The sequence below is a fragment of the Halichoeres trimaculatus genome, unplaced genomic scaffold (assembly GCF_033239565.1).
Source record: "Halichoeres trimaculatus isolate MK-OKI-2021-1 unplaced genomic scaffold, fHalTri1.1 fHalTri1_scaffold_6, whole genome shotgun sequence".
Classification (NCBI taxonomy): Eukaryota; Metazoa; Chordata; class Actinopteri; order Labriformes; family Labridae; genus Halichoeres; species Halichoeres trimaculatus.
This window is the reverse complement of record NW_027437184.1, coordinates 24112899-24127917: the sequence shown is the minus strand read 5'-3', so window position 1 is coordinate 24127917 and position 15019 is coordinate 24112899. Positions and strand designations below refer to the sequence as shown.

At 40.1% G+C, this 15019-nt stretch overlaps 1 protein-coding gene across 2 annotated transcripts in view; it reads right to left on the bottom strand.

The window, feature by feature from the left end:
• Positions 1–15019, bottom strand: part of nlgn2b (neuroligin 2b) — a 98676-nt gene that overhangs the window by 31195 nt on the left and 52462 nt on the right. For both annotated transcript variants that reach the window (XM_074671754.1, XM_074671755.1), the window contains exon 4: positions 8046–8195. In XM_074671754.1, coding sequence (XP_074527855.1) covers positions 8046–8195 — 150 coding nt within the window. The remainder of the gene's footprint in view (positions 1–8045; positions 8196–15019) is intronic.

Sequence of the window (15019 nt, the reverse complement as noted above, 5' to 3'; positions counted from 1 at the left end):
AGAAAAAAAAAATCTAAAATCTATTGGGACATATCAGGATTTTTTGTTTGACAACTTCAAAATAGGGATTCTGTGTCAAAAAAATCTTCTTTTTATTTCAAATTTAAATTCTTAATTTCAGTCTTTGTTTACTTACTGGATTGGAAGAAAGTTACCACTTTTCTCCAGCAGAGGGAGAAATGTTTTTCTCTTACTCACCTGATGTGCATATTATGGGAAAATATGGCTCCTGATATAGTCAGCAGACATTAACATCATCATTTAACTTTTTCTATGGTCTGGTGATAACACTTTACTTTAGAGGTCCGAAAATTTCATCGCACTTAGGTAATAATTAAACAAAGTTTTTTCTTACTTCTTTGAAATTACCCCCGAAATTTAAATGAGTATTTGGTGAAAATTAGCAGATAACTTCTGTCCAGATTCTGTTTTGCAGTGTGCCTGTACTCGCAGTGTCTATCACAATCAGGTAAGGCCAATTTACAGCCCTGCTCTTGGTGAAAATCACATCTGAAGCCTTCAGCTGCATCATGTAAAACATTATAGGCCTAATCATAAAGGTTTATCATTTTACATGTGATCTCAATTATGCATATCAACAAACTGGGTACTAAAGAACCTGGTGACATTAAATAACAAATAGCTAACTATCAACTTCTTATTGGGAAATTGAATTATTCACTGAACATTTCAAAGGTAATTATCAGAGGAAACAATGAACTTAACTTCTGTTTTCAAGAACTAAGCAGCTGTTTATCACCTGCTTCCCTGGAAATAGCAGAAATGTTGGGATACTTCTAAAAATATTTTGTGGTGGGTTGGAATTTAATTTCAAATTAATTATTAGCTAATGGTCACCTTCTTACCTTGCAATTAGGAAAATAAATTTCAAAGAAACTGGAAAAAGACAGTTACTTACCAACTGTGACTTGCTACAAATTTGGACATTATATTAAAGAAGTTATATGCTAATTTCAAAGAAACAAGAAAAAACCTTGTCTAATAATTGCAGAAGTGTGTTGAAATTTGCGGACGTCTAAAGTAAAGTGTTACCGTCTAGTGTTGAGAAAAGTAAACTAAAAATTGCAAAAATCATAAACATTGAAGAATCACTATATAAATGGAATTGGCACCCCAAAAATCATAATAGAAGTGGTTAGTCAATGGTTTTTGGTAGTTAGGTGGGCTTTGAGGCTCCGCACTAAAAAAGCCTGTCTGCCAGTAAGGTGAGCTGTGCCACTGATTACTTTATTAACGACTTGGGTGGGAGAAAATTCACTGCCCATACTGTGTGTACTGTTAGACAAATGAGCTGATCAGACTGCAGTTGTCATTTGTAGCAGATGTTAAACATGTTTATTTGTGCTGTAAAAGTCTGTTGTTGTTTTATTATTGGTGGTTTTTGTTACTTCCAGAGTTGACCCAAGTGGACACTCAACAAAGTGCAGTTCAAGGCACCTCAAAATTTCCACTTGCTTTCATCTGAGCATGATGATGTGAATTTCACTGAAGAAAAATGTTTAATCAGTTGAGCGTACCACATAGCTGTTTCAAGTTGATTGATGTTATGTCAATCTAGGCCTCACTGTCTTGTTGTGTCTATTTACTGATAAATTCAAGGCTATTAATGATTTCTGTAAGTATTTTATGTGTATTTGTGCTGATTCATTAATTGTATGTAGAGTTTGAGCCTGTTTTCTAGTATGTTTTTCATGGTGTTTCAGTTTGGCTGCGTTCCTTTCAGAGTCACTAAAGGTGTATCTTAGCTAGTGATGTCACATGACCTGAAGTTGGGAGGAGGGGTGGCATTAGTTGTTAAAGAGGTGTTGTGCTTATGCATTTGACAGCATCTTGAATATATATACTTGGTTAAACCATCATTATGTCCAAAGGTTTTATTTATTTATTTATTTTTTTTATGTGGGAATGATATGTTGATAACCACGTTGTTTGTGTTTAAATAAACTGTGCTTAGCTTTGGCTTGTAGTGATACAAAATCCATTCAATTGATTTAAAAACAAGTCACGTAGGAACTTTAGTGTTTCTTTATTTCAAAGGTATGTTTTAGTGTATTTTCTGCTTTTATTAGAGTGGACAGGACAGTGGAACAACATGATGGCTAACCTCATCGGTTGGGCATGTGACCCAACTGCTGGGTCATACCAGTGGCCTAACTTCCCTCTGTTTGCTGAAGATACAACAACCTACTTATTGATTTCTTTCATATAACTACAGACTTTTTTTCCTGTGAATTGCTTCCACTTCAGAGGCAACATGTAGTGTTGAAAAACCATGATTAACACCAGACTGTTTGCTCCACTTGCATGCATGTATATGTTTAGATGTAGCATTTGAAGCTAAACCTATTTTATACTACTGATAGCTTTAAGGCTTGGCTTCTGGCTGATGTATTGCACCATTAGAAATGTTTTACTGTGTTTAGAAAATGCCCTCCACAATGCCAGTGGATGAGGCTCCTCAAACCACAAACAGAACAAAAACATTTGTAATACCTCAATCCTTCCTAAGATTTCGCGTTTTTACTCCGAAGCCGTAAACAGTGATTAGTATGAGAGATGCCTTCTTGTTGATTCTCATTCCTGTCTTGTGTTTTTTTTTTCTTTCATTGCCCTTGGATCCTGAGTCTGTGTACACTGTGTATTTCAGTGTAAGTGCATGAAGGTTTGGTTCAGTAAACACACTCTACAGTACATGAGTACACTCCAGACATCTCTAGCACAGATCGCAGCAACATGTTAATGAAAACCCAGCAGCTGACGGTAGGAAGAGAGAGACGGTGTTTGTAAAGAAAGTCAACAAATACACATCTGCAGTGTGCTTTGATTTGAAACGCAAATTCAATTTTGTGTCGCATATTGTCGTTTTTTGTTGTTTTAGTTATACTTTTTGTTTTCTTAGTAACATATGATCACTTCTTGTTTTATTATATTATGCATCCTTACCTCTCACGCATGAAGCACTTCCTATAGTATTTGTTTTCCCTCCTGTTTAATCGTGTGACTTCACTCTTATGTTTTCACGATTCAAGGGAACATAAAGCTATGACTCATAGTTTCTTTGCCTATCTGCTGGTCTTCTTCTTCTTTTTTTCCCACATTTTACCTATGTTTCCGACAGTTTTTTTAAACACTGTATCACACTGATTAATGTCAGGGCAGCTGATTGCTAGATTGAGCTTCATTTAAATGCATTATACCATTATGTCCATTATACCCTGGCCTCTATCCAGTGGGTATGTACACATGCTGACTGAGAAAGCATTGCTTTTCAATAGAAAAAATGAGGTCTTATTCATGCAGTAATCATGAACTTGTTATTTATCCAACAACCCTGATTGGCTGTGTGTCCAGGCTTTGTCCTGCTCTCCTTTTGAGTTGATCTGTTCCAAAACTCTGTGTCTATTGTGGATCCATTCTCCCAGGTACTTCAGGTACACCCTTCTTCTGAACCTGTTTGCCTGTTTTCTTTTGGGTATTTTGAGTGTGACAATTTCACTGTGAACCTTTTTGTGTAGTTTTATTTAAAACAGTCTGCTTTTGGATCCGTCTTTGTTCAAATCAAATTTGATGATGTGAACCGGAAGTCACGCCCCAATTCTTAACGGTCACGATTTCTCTTCAAAACTGTGAAAAAGACAGAATAACGAGCAGAATTGGAGCAGGATGAAGCAGCCGGTCCAAGGTTCCTCATTTCAGTAACTCTCACTTTGTCCTTGTCCCTGTGCCTCTCCACTGGCACGGTCAGTAACGGTCTGGATCATGTTACCCTCTGTTAATGCTCGCTGCAACTCTTGGACGACATCCTAAACGACTCCCATTTCTCTGTTTATCATTATTCTGATATGTTGAAACAGCCGCGATGCAATAAACAAGATCTGATTACCCAACCTGGCAACCGCAGTGACAGTCACAGATAGTCTGTGTGCAAACACCTCTGAAAGATGACTGAGAATGTAAATACTTGACTCCACTGATATCCAGGAGCACTCACACACACACACACACACACACACACACACACACACACACACACACACACACACACACACACACACACACACACACACACACACACACACACACACACACACACACGGAGCTCAGCCTACACTCACAGGCCAAGCAAGCACCGCAAAGCTCCACCAGAATGGACAAATAGAATAACCCTTAATCCAAAAATACACTGAAAGCAACAGACACACATTGAATGGCTGAATGTACACCAAAGGCACTAAGTGGTCGCTGGTTTCTCTGAAGTATAGCGAGTCAGGCCCTGGCAGTATTTCCAGCAGAAGTGCATATAACTGCAGCAAATAATTGATGAAAATAAAATGTCATTTTCAGGCTAAGTGAGCATGGTAAATACACCTGTGTGTGCTTTATAATGAAATTCCTGCTGCACACTGAGCACAGAGTGAACTGATCCAGGAAAAACTGGTCAGGTGTGAGCAACGCTAAAAGTAGAAATGATAATTCAGGATTAACTAGAGCTCATTCTGGATGATTTTAGCACGTTTGCACAAAGGCTGCTTTTGCAAAGACATTTCCAAGTTCTAGAGCAGTTGTTTGGTGAAGTGTAAAACAGCCTCCATCATCGGAGCGAATTTTCAACCCAACTTGATCCCTGAGAATTAGTCTGGCATGTGTCAGGTTCAGGTTGTGTTTTGTTGATTCAGCCCAGGTTAAGGTCTGCTTCTTTTCAAATATAATGAGACATATAATGTCAGCATTTTTTCTCTGACTGCCACTCATGTGTGCCTGTGTCTTTTACGAAACGCTCCGTGTGAAAAGGAGAAGAGACAGAATGTAGCCCCTGCATTGCTCTAGTCTTGGGAGCTCACAGTCAGCTATGGATGAGATACAGCCAATGTACAGGTTGGAGCCTCAGGTCAGGTAGTGGTCCTAAATTTAGCAGAACTTATAAGTCTTCAAGTTGTCAGGACAGGCCTGGGTCATATTCCCCAAAAGAGTCTTAAATATAAACCTCACCTTTTTGAGATTAAAAAATGACTGATCCTGAAGCCTCAGTGTTTATTACAACAGAAGTTATTTGTTACAGGGAAAACTTGTTTTTAATTCCCTACTGAACCCTAAAAATCTCAACATATCCCGCAACATGACCAGTTTTATGTTCAGTGACTTCTAAAAGTTAAAATATCTTACACACAAACAGCACCCAAAGGTCTGTAACCATAGCAACATGAAGAAAAAACAGCACAAGTTCAAAAACGAATGTAAAGAAACTAAAAGTGCCTTTTGTGTTGTTATAAGTTGTGTCTTTTGCCTTTGTCTTGTTTTCCTTTAGGTATGTCTGAGATAGAAAGAAAAAAAAAGGACTGACTTTCCTCCATTTGCCCATTTTACCATTTTTTCTGTAAACTTAATCTAACATAGTGTTACCTTAAATGATCTTAAAAAGTATTCCAGCTTTGCTTTGCCTCCCGTAAATCTATGGCACTCTGCTGTGTGAGATGAAGCTGGTTGTGTTGATGGGGGGCAGGGCTAACTTGTAAGTAAAACTGATAGCTGGAATATAATAACAAGGGTTTTTGACAACAGATCATCCGATAACTTTCTGGGTCTCATAATAAATAGGTAGTGCCACACACACACAGGTATAATCAATTTGTCTCATATCTTCCAGATTAATCAACCTCTGTTGCTCTGTTCAGACACAGGTCACCGTAAGTTCTCCATACTGATTGGCTATCATGGTGTGGATAATTCGCTGGAGTTCTGATTTTTCAGTTCCTGCTGATAAATAAATACAGTGAGTTGAAAACTTTGGGAATTTGTGCCATTTGCGTAACCCAATGTGTTTTGGTGTGAACACAACATAAGAGTGTCTGATGTGAGGATGTCCCAAAGCAACTGATGTTTGAGCCTTTGAATAAAAATTTAACCCACTGTCACTGACCATCTAGTTTAAAGGAGAAAAAACTGAGGACAGTTCAAGTCAGAGAATCACAGAGACTTCAGGTAAATAATGTCAAATTAGTTCAATCGGTTTGGCCAACAACAGCAGAGCCAGCACCACCAGCCTTTGGTCATCCTTGCAGATAAAAGTCCACATGTGGTTGTATGGCAGTTTAAGCAGAGAGAGCTTAACTACTCATCCTTTTTCTAGTTAAGAATTCTGATAAACTGTGCAGAGCTCCTAAAAAATATCTGCTATCTGTACTTGTTTTCATCTGTGTAGTATGGCATTATAGCATCATAGCAATAGCCACCAATGGCGGCTACAGCTTTGACACAAATATAACCAGTATGTGTTACCTTACCCAACAAAAACATTAATAATCTGTATAACAGAATAGTGATTTTAGAGCTAACTTATAAGGTTTACCAATGGGGATGGGAATCAAAAACCGGTTCCTGTTGAGAATCGATAAGAAATGTTTCAATCCATCGATATTGTTAACCTTTGTGCTTAACGATTCCCTTATCAATTCTTTACATTGTGCTGGAGCTGCTGGGCCTTACGTCGACTAGTCTGCTGCAGCTATCTTAGCTTAGCAGTTAGATAACGTTTCCCAAGAAACCTCTGATTCAGGATTCTCAGCTTGAAGTTTTACTGAAGAACTGACTTTTTAAAGAAATGTACATTACTCTCTCTCAGGAGATTCATATTCAGTACATTCAAAATAATAGGTATAAATCACCTTATTTACCAAAATAACAAAATAGCTCAAGCTTGATGCTAACGTATATGTGAAACTGGATTGATATGCTAGCAGTTAGCATCCATTAGTGTAACTTCAACTTCAGAATAGAATTTCAACTTTCATCACATCAACGCTTTGTAAATAATACTGAGAATTTCAAATGTCAAAAGCTAACAGGCAACTGAAAGGCTCATGGCTGACTTCATAACAACAGAAAGCTTCCAAATAACTTAAACCATTGCTATAACCACTTTGAGACACTAGATGGCCAACTTGAATTATTAATATATTACAACACAGTACATCAACGTCACATTGTGTGCAATTTTTACCTGTTTCTGTATAATTATGTCCAGAAATATCCAGACTCAGGGACCAATTACATTTTATTCACTTACAGTATAAACTTGATTAGATGTTGTTGACACAGAAAACCTGTAAAGCTACTTTTTGTACCAAGAAAATTCACAACAGGAATTGATAAGGGAATCCATAAAGAATCAGATCGATAAGCAGAATCAATAAGGGCATCGGTATTAAAAAAAAATGATCAATTCTCATCCCTATTTGCAAATCACTGAGTTAACTAAACTCACATCACTAGCACCTCAGGAAAATACAGGTAGAGACAAAAAATAAATAAAGAAACATGTTTCTTCACAGCTTCTGTCTATACTGTAATCACTTGTTAAGTAAGGTTTGTTATAAAATCACTGATTTCTTTCCAGCTTTCCAAAGCTAAACAACCTGTAATTTGTACAGCATTAAAGCACATTGGTGTTGGAAGGTGATGTTAATTTTTTAAATCACATTCATGTTTGAGATACATCAAATTTATATTCCAGATTTGTATGACAGTTCACATCTGTTGTTTTTCAGTCATTCATATTGAGTCATATTAGCTCTGTCATGATCCTAACAGGCAATATCGTTCTTTTTCTGTGTGTGATGCCTCCACTATCTCTTGCATGTCCTCTCCGAAGCAGCATGTCAACACTGTGTAAATTATTAAAAGTGAGTGGCTGCTTCATGTCAAAAACTCCTAAAGTATTTTTACAGTAAGAGCTGTTACAGACATTCATTCTGTTTGTGATGTTATCGTAGAATAAGATAGAATCTCACTTACTGCAACTGGAGGAGGCTGCAGAAGGAGGGGCTTTCATTTTTATTCCCAGCATTGTGTGTTCCTCAGTGATTTATGAGAGCACATAAATCAGAATGCCTTAAATATCTTATTTGTCATTGCATGTCTTAAACACTTGTCTGGGTACCTTGTCAAGGTAAAAATGTCAGACAAACTGTGTATTCCATGCACTGCAACCTGGAAACACTTTTAGGAGTCTGCAAACCAAAACTTACCGAGCACGCCCAGACGATAGTTCATGGTGACCACGATGACATTTCCATAGGCGGCCAAGACGCTGCCGTCAAACATGTTCCCTGAGCCCTCCATGTAGGAGCCTCCGTGGATGAAGAGCATCACCGGCTTTTTGCGACGGTCCCGGATATCTGTGCAACACAAAAACAAAGCTGCATGCTTATTTTTTATTTCTAATTTTTTTACCATATGCTTTTTTGAAATAAATGAATGCATAAAAACATAAATGGAAATATTCAAGGGCATTTGGGGTTTTTGCATAGACATGAAGCGTGATGGGTTGGTTTAGTTAGAACTTTAAATGGTACAGGCTCTGCTAGGTGAGCCACCTGAGACCACATTCAATTTCTAAAGATTTTTTTTTTCTTTTTGGAGTTCTCAGCTTGCTTTTGTGTCCATGCTTATTTTTTTAGTCCGTAGCACTTTGAGATTTATTACAGATCAGTCTCTGCTCTGTTTCAGTTTGTTTCTGTTCTCCCTCATTCACTGTCAGGACACAGCACAGAGCAGGACTACAGGATTTCATGCACTCTGAGCCCCAATGATGAACCTCTCTCCTCATTCATGTTGTCTTTACTGGCCTCTTAAAATCTCTAACCTGAGTGAAATACAGAGAGTTTTTTTCCCCTAAAACTCAACCTTCTGATGCTCTGTGCAAATTGATGCGTTGTTTTAATGGCATCCGGTATAAACAGAATGCCTCCATATCGGCGCCAAAGGGTTTCGACCTGCTGGAGCTGACATGTAGCCCGAACGCAATGGAGCGGTGTAAGTGGGAGTTAACACCATGGCTTTAATTGAAACTTATCAGATCCTGCTGTGCTGTGATGTAACGGAGACGAAGCGGACACAGATCTGTTTGAATTTGGCTGTTTGGGCTTTCTATGTAAAAAAAGTTTAGAGGGGAAAAAGTAGCAACATCATTTTATTGTCAAACCAGTAGAAGAGGTAGTAACAGCAGTATAAAAGTGTCTGCAGGATAAAGAAAATGTAAGTGTAAAGAAAAGACTATTCCTTTTCATGCTTGCTCTCATACAGCTCTGTGTATAATCAACCCATAGATTTGCTGCATTCCAAAAGTAAAGTCTCGTATGCAGCTTTCTCCCCCCTCAGCCTGAGATTCACTGTAAAAAAAAGGCAGGATGAAGATACTAAATATGACACATGTTCAGTAGACTGCCTTTAAGTTGGCAGCAAACATTTCAAGTCAACTCAACCAGGCTTATCCTCTCTCTCTTTTTTTTAAATTCTGCACCGTCTGTTCCCCCTCGTCCTGTGCTGTGATGGTACCTTCCAAAAGCTCAACGCATGGATCAAAAGCTGCAGCCAGTTCTGATGCTCCTGCTGTTATTGGTGCCTATGTGCCCTTCAGTGTGTGTTGCTATGGTTCACCCCCCTTTCCCTTTATTAAACCACCCCCCTGTTAGAGGCTGTGGTTTGGTCTGAGTGTCTGCGCGTGGATAAGGCTCAGAGAAAGCTGCCAGTGCAGCCCATTTAGGCAGAGCGTCTGCACTGTGCAGGGCCTGTGGATAATTTGTATGAAAGGCAGACCAAGTGGAAACATAAATAACAGCCACAGCATCTGTTTACCCTGATGAGCTTCAGCACTCAGAGATGGGGGAGACGGAGAGATAGGAGGAGGGGGGATAAAACAGGGGAAGACAGGGAGAGAGGAGATGAAAATGGGGCAGTGTGAGAGACGTGGATGGGAGGTTCAAACCAAAAACAACATGACGGGAAGGTTGAGAAAATATGAGACGTTACAAAGCAAGTCATACACCGAGTCACGCTAATGAACACTCAAATTCACACACCGTATTCATACAGACTCACACGCACACACACACACACACCACACACACACACACAAAGTCTTGCATAGGCAGCTGCGATGTTGAGTCGCTATGGAAACTGCTTCTCGCTAATAGAACTGCACCAGCCATTCCATTGCACCGACTCACTGAACGCCTGTTGCCTTGGTAACAAATTCTACTCACGTATTTGCACACCCGCCTGCATCACCACCTGAATCTCAGGTTACACATGCACTTGGGTGCGTCACTCACAGTCACACACACACACAAGTGAACACAGCAAAACGGCACATATGGCTTCACACATATATTTGATAAAAGCAGAAGAGCTAAAAATAATAGATTTTCAGCTCCACTCTCCAACGTGCTGTGCTTTTTCTCCTCCTCTTTGGTGTATTCTGAGCCCCGGCTGATTTCCCAGGGGATATGTAAACAAGTGCAATTATCCCTGCGTTACAGGGCAGTATGGAGGACTGACATATCAGCAGGTCAACACTCTCAGTGACACTCTGACCATCACTCTAATTCTCAGAGGGAAGGGGACATATGTGCTGATCATAGGCTGTATGTATCTACGGACAACATGTAAGCTTCCCAAAAGTGAAGCCAAAACATAAACTACATTACTCACTTATCAACGAGGACTCAACCCCTGTTTCTACAGAGGTGGTTAGTGTGTAGCTGTGAAAAGAAAGGAGCGACTTCCAGAGCCCTGCTTCTAGGGCTTGTGTCCACTGATAACATTTTCCATTGGGCTGGGAGTATCTGATCCTCAATTTCAGAGTGCTTCTCACTGATGCTATTTGCTGCAAGACTAAACAAGTCAACTCACAGCTCTTCCACTTCCCCCGGTAGTGACATCTGTTTAAAATGACTCTATATGCCAAATATAAATTTACTCAAGGATAACAAAAAGTGAACTCAATACAAGTAACTGTATCATGGCCCTTCCAGGAGATACTAACTTCAGTAATGTACCATTGAAAAATGCGACTGGTTATTACAAAGTTGGTTTAAAAAGTCCCACCTCCTCTTGATTTTGAAGTTTGAAATGGTGTTTTAAAAAAATACTGCTTTATAAAGTTGAGTTTGATTAAAAGCAAGGTTTAAAGGGGTAATGGAGCAGCTGGTTTGTTTACACTACATTCAGTCAATTATAAGAAGACTCTTCAATGTAACTCTTGCTTCACAAGCCTCTGCTGAGGTTCTGATGCTAATGCCTTCACTCTCCTAGCAGGCCTGCCTGAGTGTGCATTTATGCCTCTACAGATGATCCAGAATGCAGCAGCACGTCTGGTCTTTAACCGGCCCAAAATAACACACGTCACCCCGTTGTTAATCTCTCTTCACCGTCTCCTAGTGGTAGCTTGAATCAAATTCAAAGCTCTTCTTCTGGCTTACAAAACAGTGACAAGAGCAGCTCCTTCCTACCTGGGGTCCCTCATCCGGGTCTACACCCCTCACTATGCTCTGCTTGAGAATGATGCCTAGTGCTCCCAGCCCAGCGCGGCTCTAAATCTCTAGCCAGACTCTTCTCCTCTGTTGTGCCAAAATGGTGGAGTGAATTAACTAACTATATATAATCCGGAGACTCCTTTTCTACTTTTAAGAGATGTCTGAAAACTCAACTGTGCAAGGAACACTTAGGCCTTTAATCTGACCCTTCTCCTCTTTGTCCTCAGGGGTAGAATAAGTCAGAAGGTCTTAGACCCAGCCCTAAGTGAATATTTAACACTGATCATTGAATGTTGATGAAGGTTGAATGACATTGCTGCTTAACTGTGGTCAGCTATGGCAACATTATTCAACATAAAAGAAAAAAAAAATACTTCTTGCACTTGATGGCAGCACCTGGGCCCTGTTCTAGCGAGGTGGCTTTGAGGATAGGTTCCGGATTCCCTGTTCTACGACACAGGATCACTCCTCAGCAGGGCAAGTCTCCATGGCAACACACACTGAACGGCTAACCTGCTCTGGGGCAGGTTAGGTTCCAGATTGAACTCGCGGACTATAAAAACCCCGCCCACTGACCAATGAGCCCTCGCGAAAAAATAGCTTGTCCGTTCTTAGAGGATCCCGTGGACATCGGAGCTCGCATTGTCCGAGGAGCACTCCGGCGCGCAAGAGTTTTCAGGGACCGCACCGACCCACTCTCTTTTTCGGATGACCACCTTTATGAAAGGTACCGGTTTTCCAGGGAGGGGTTGGTAGTACATAACACTTTCTACAGGTAGTTAAAGGGAATGAAGAACTCTCATTGCCGTAATATGATCTTCAATGCCAACACTTCTGTTCCATGACAATATTTTATTGCCCGTATTAAAATTGTGACAGGAATTCATGTAGGGCTCATGTGGGCTACATATCACACAAAAAATATAAACACGATAGGAATGAACAAATGAATAAATTCATGTAAGAACTAAATTAGATATGTTGCATGTTACAGTAAAAGTGCATGGTGAACAGTGCTATTTCAGGATGATAATGGCACAAAAGATATTTTTTGCACTACACTTACGCATTTAGATTGCCAGCATTTTTCTGCCAGCACTCCTTACGTGCTTTAGCAGCGGCGACAGTGCTGCTTTTAACGTTAATTACATGTTTCACCTCGTCATACTTCCTCATGATCACCTCCTGCTCCTCCTGTGTGAAGTATGCGGTCCTTCTCTCTCTGGCCTGCTCTGACGCTCCAGACTGCTCCATGTTCGTGATTGGTCAGATGCAGCGGGCTCCGCCTTATATGCCTGCACACGCTCATTACCTAGCTGGATCCACTTATGAGGTTGATAACCAGCGTCGTAAAACCGTGTAGCGAGACTGCCGGCTACCGCGCTCAGTTCAGCGAGGTAGCTCCAAGGCTATCTCGCTAGACTGAACTTGCTTCGTAGAACAGGACCCTGATCTTGTTTGGTATGTTTTGCTCATCACTCCTCAATGTTGCTGTGTAAACTTATCTGCAAGGAGTGATGAGGCTGGAGCCTGAACACCAAGCTTAAACGTTATTTACTACTAAATAAACAATTCAACATGAGTTGTCTGTCTAAATTCTTGCTTGCATTGTAAGTAATTTTTAATGAAAGTTTCTGCAAAATGAAATTGTACAATGTAGAAGCTGTTTTTTTTTCCTGAGTTGAAGTTGCAATCCAATTCAATTCCAATCCATTCATCAAGGTCAAAGCTTTATGACGTAAATCACCATGAATTCAAACTGTGAACTTTGACTTTAACGAACTGAATAATAAAGGGACAATAAGGTTTCTCCAATAAGCTCTGAAAAATGTGAAAGTTGTAACCCCAACATTATGGAAGCTGATGAGTAAAAATAAAAATTAAATCGCTAGACTTCTGGACGAGATGATAAAAAACTCATGCATAGCTACAATGATTTAATGTCAGGTGAGCAGGAAAAGGTCCAAATAGTGTAGAAGACAAAAAAAGTCTTTACTCGTCACTTGTAGGTATTTAATCCTGACAACATTTGTGAGGCTTTAGACTTTCATCAGGTAAGCCCAAACAGAACATTTGTCGAATTTATTTTATCAAAACACTGGACAGATGGTATTCTGGTAAGCGGACAGGAGTCTGTCTGTGGTGAAACTAACACTGCATCAGTTGCAAAGGAAACAGATAAAGCAGCAGCAGGGTTGTATGTGTTCTTTAAGGGAGTTAAACGGTGACATGTTTTGAAGAAGCTCAGCACAAACAGACGGGTGATTAGGGGTGCAGGGTCACAGGGTGAAAGTCTGTCACTCGGCCCAAATCTGAGGCCTTTATGGTCAACAAGGAGCTCACTGTCTCTCCTGCCTGCCGGCCTCAAAAACACTGGCACATTATCCCCTCCTCTCTACCTAACCTGACGCTACCCTCCTTAAGATTCACACTACTTCAATTTAGTGTTTTACCTACCAATAGACATTGCCTCTTTCTCATTATTCTGCTCCTCTCTTGCTCATTTACTTATGGAAATCTCAATTGATTTGGGCGTAAAAGCTTCAGCCTGGATATTGTTTGCACCCAAATCCCAGCCCAAGCAATCTAGTGTCTTTCTTTCAAAACAAGACACTATTAAAAGTATTTTCCCACAATGTTTGGGAACCTGTAGCCAATCCATACCTGAGCAATTAAGCGAGGAATTCAAGCCCTACCTCAGCCCTCCCAATCCTGTCAAAATCCATCAGGTGTCGGAATAAATGTCAAGCTCTACCAGTCTCCTACTCATCCACCCTCTCAATCTCTTTTCCCCTACATCTCTCTCACTTTCAAAGCTCTATAAATGTCATTTCATCATGCACTTGTCTTCATTATGACTATTTTTCCCCCTTCTCTCTCCCCGTCAATGCCCTCCCCTGTGCTCTCGCAGTGCTCAGCCTTTTCTCCCTTTCTTTCATCTCTATTCTATCATTCTGCTCCTCTCCTAGGCAATCCTGCATGAATCCTTCCCTCTGTTTTCACCGTTAAGAAACCACACAATTGGATTAGCTACATCGGTCTCTTTTTAAACCATAGCAATTAGAAATGCAAGGGAGAGAGAATTCAATACCTAAATAGCACAGAGCCCAAATTTGAAAAAAAAAAAATAAAAAAGATAAATAAATAAAAAAGAAAATAGGGGCGGTGGGGGTAGACCACACACACTGGCACAAATTAGAGCATATGCGCTCAGGCATTCACGTGCACATGTGCCGCATTTCAGCAGACCTACATATACAAATGCAAATGTAACAGACCCTCTGTTGCAGAATGCTATGTGTTATACAAGAGGCTGTGGCACATGTACAGAAACAGATTCACAATATCTGCACAAGTATGACCAGGGGTGTATGACTCAGGGGTAAAAAGGGTGCTTAGCATACACGCCCTCATTTCAGAAGGTCCCATAAAGTTAAAAGAACGAATGCCCGTCAATACAGAAGCATGCATTTGTACGCGGTCTTATATTTTTATGCAATGCCCCTGCTTACGAGGGTAATGAAAGGTCTAGGTTTGACTGCGGTGAACTTGAAAATGGACAGCAAAAGCAGAAATGAGCAGAAATGACAAATTGGAGAAAACCCTAATAACATCATGAAGGACGATAATTTAGCAGACCGTTTCATGAGGACTTTAGTAGAAGAATAAAAGCGCAGGTGAAAGAG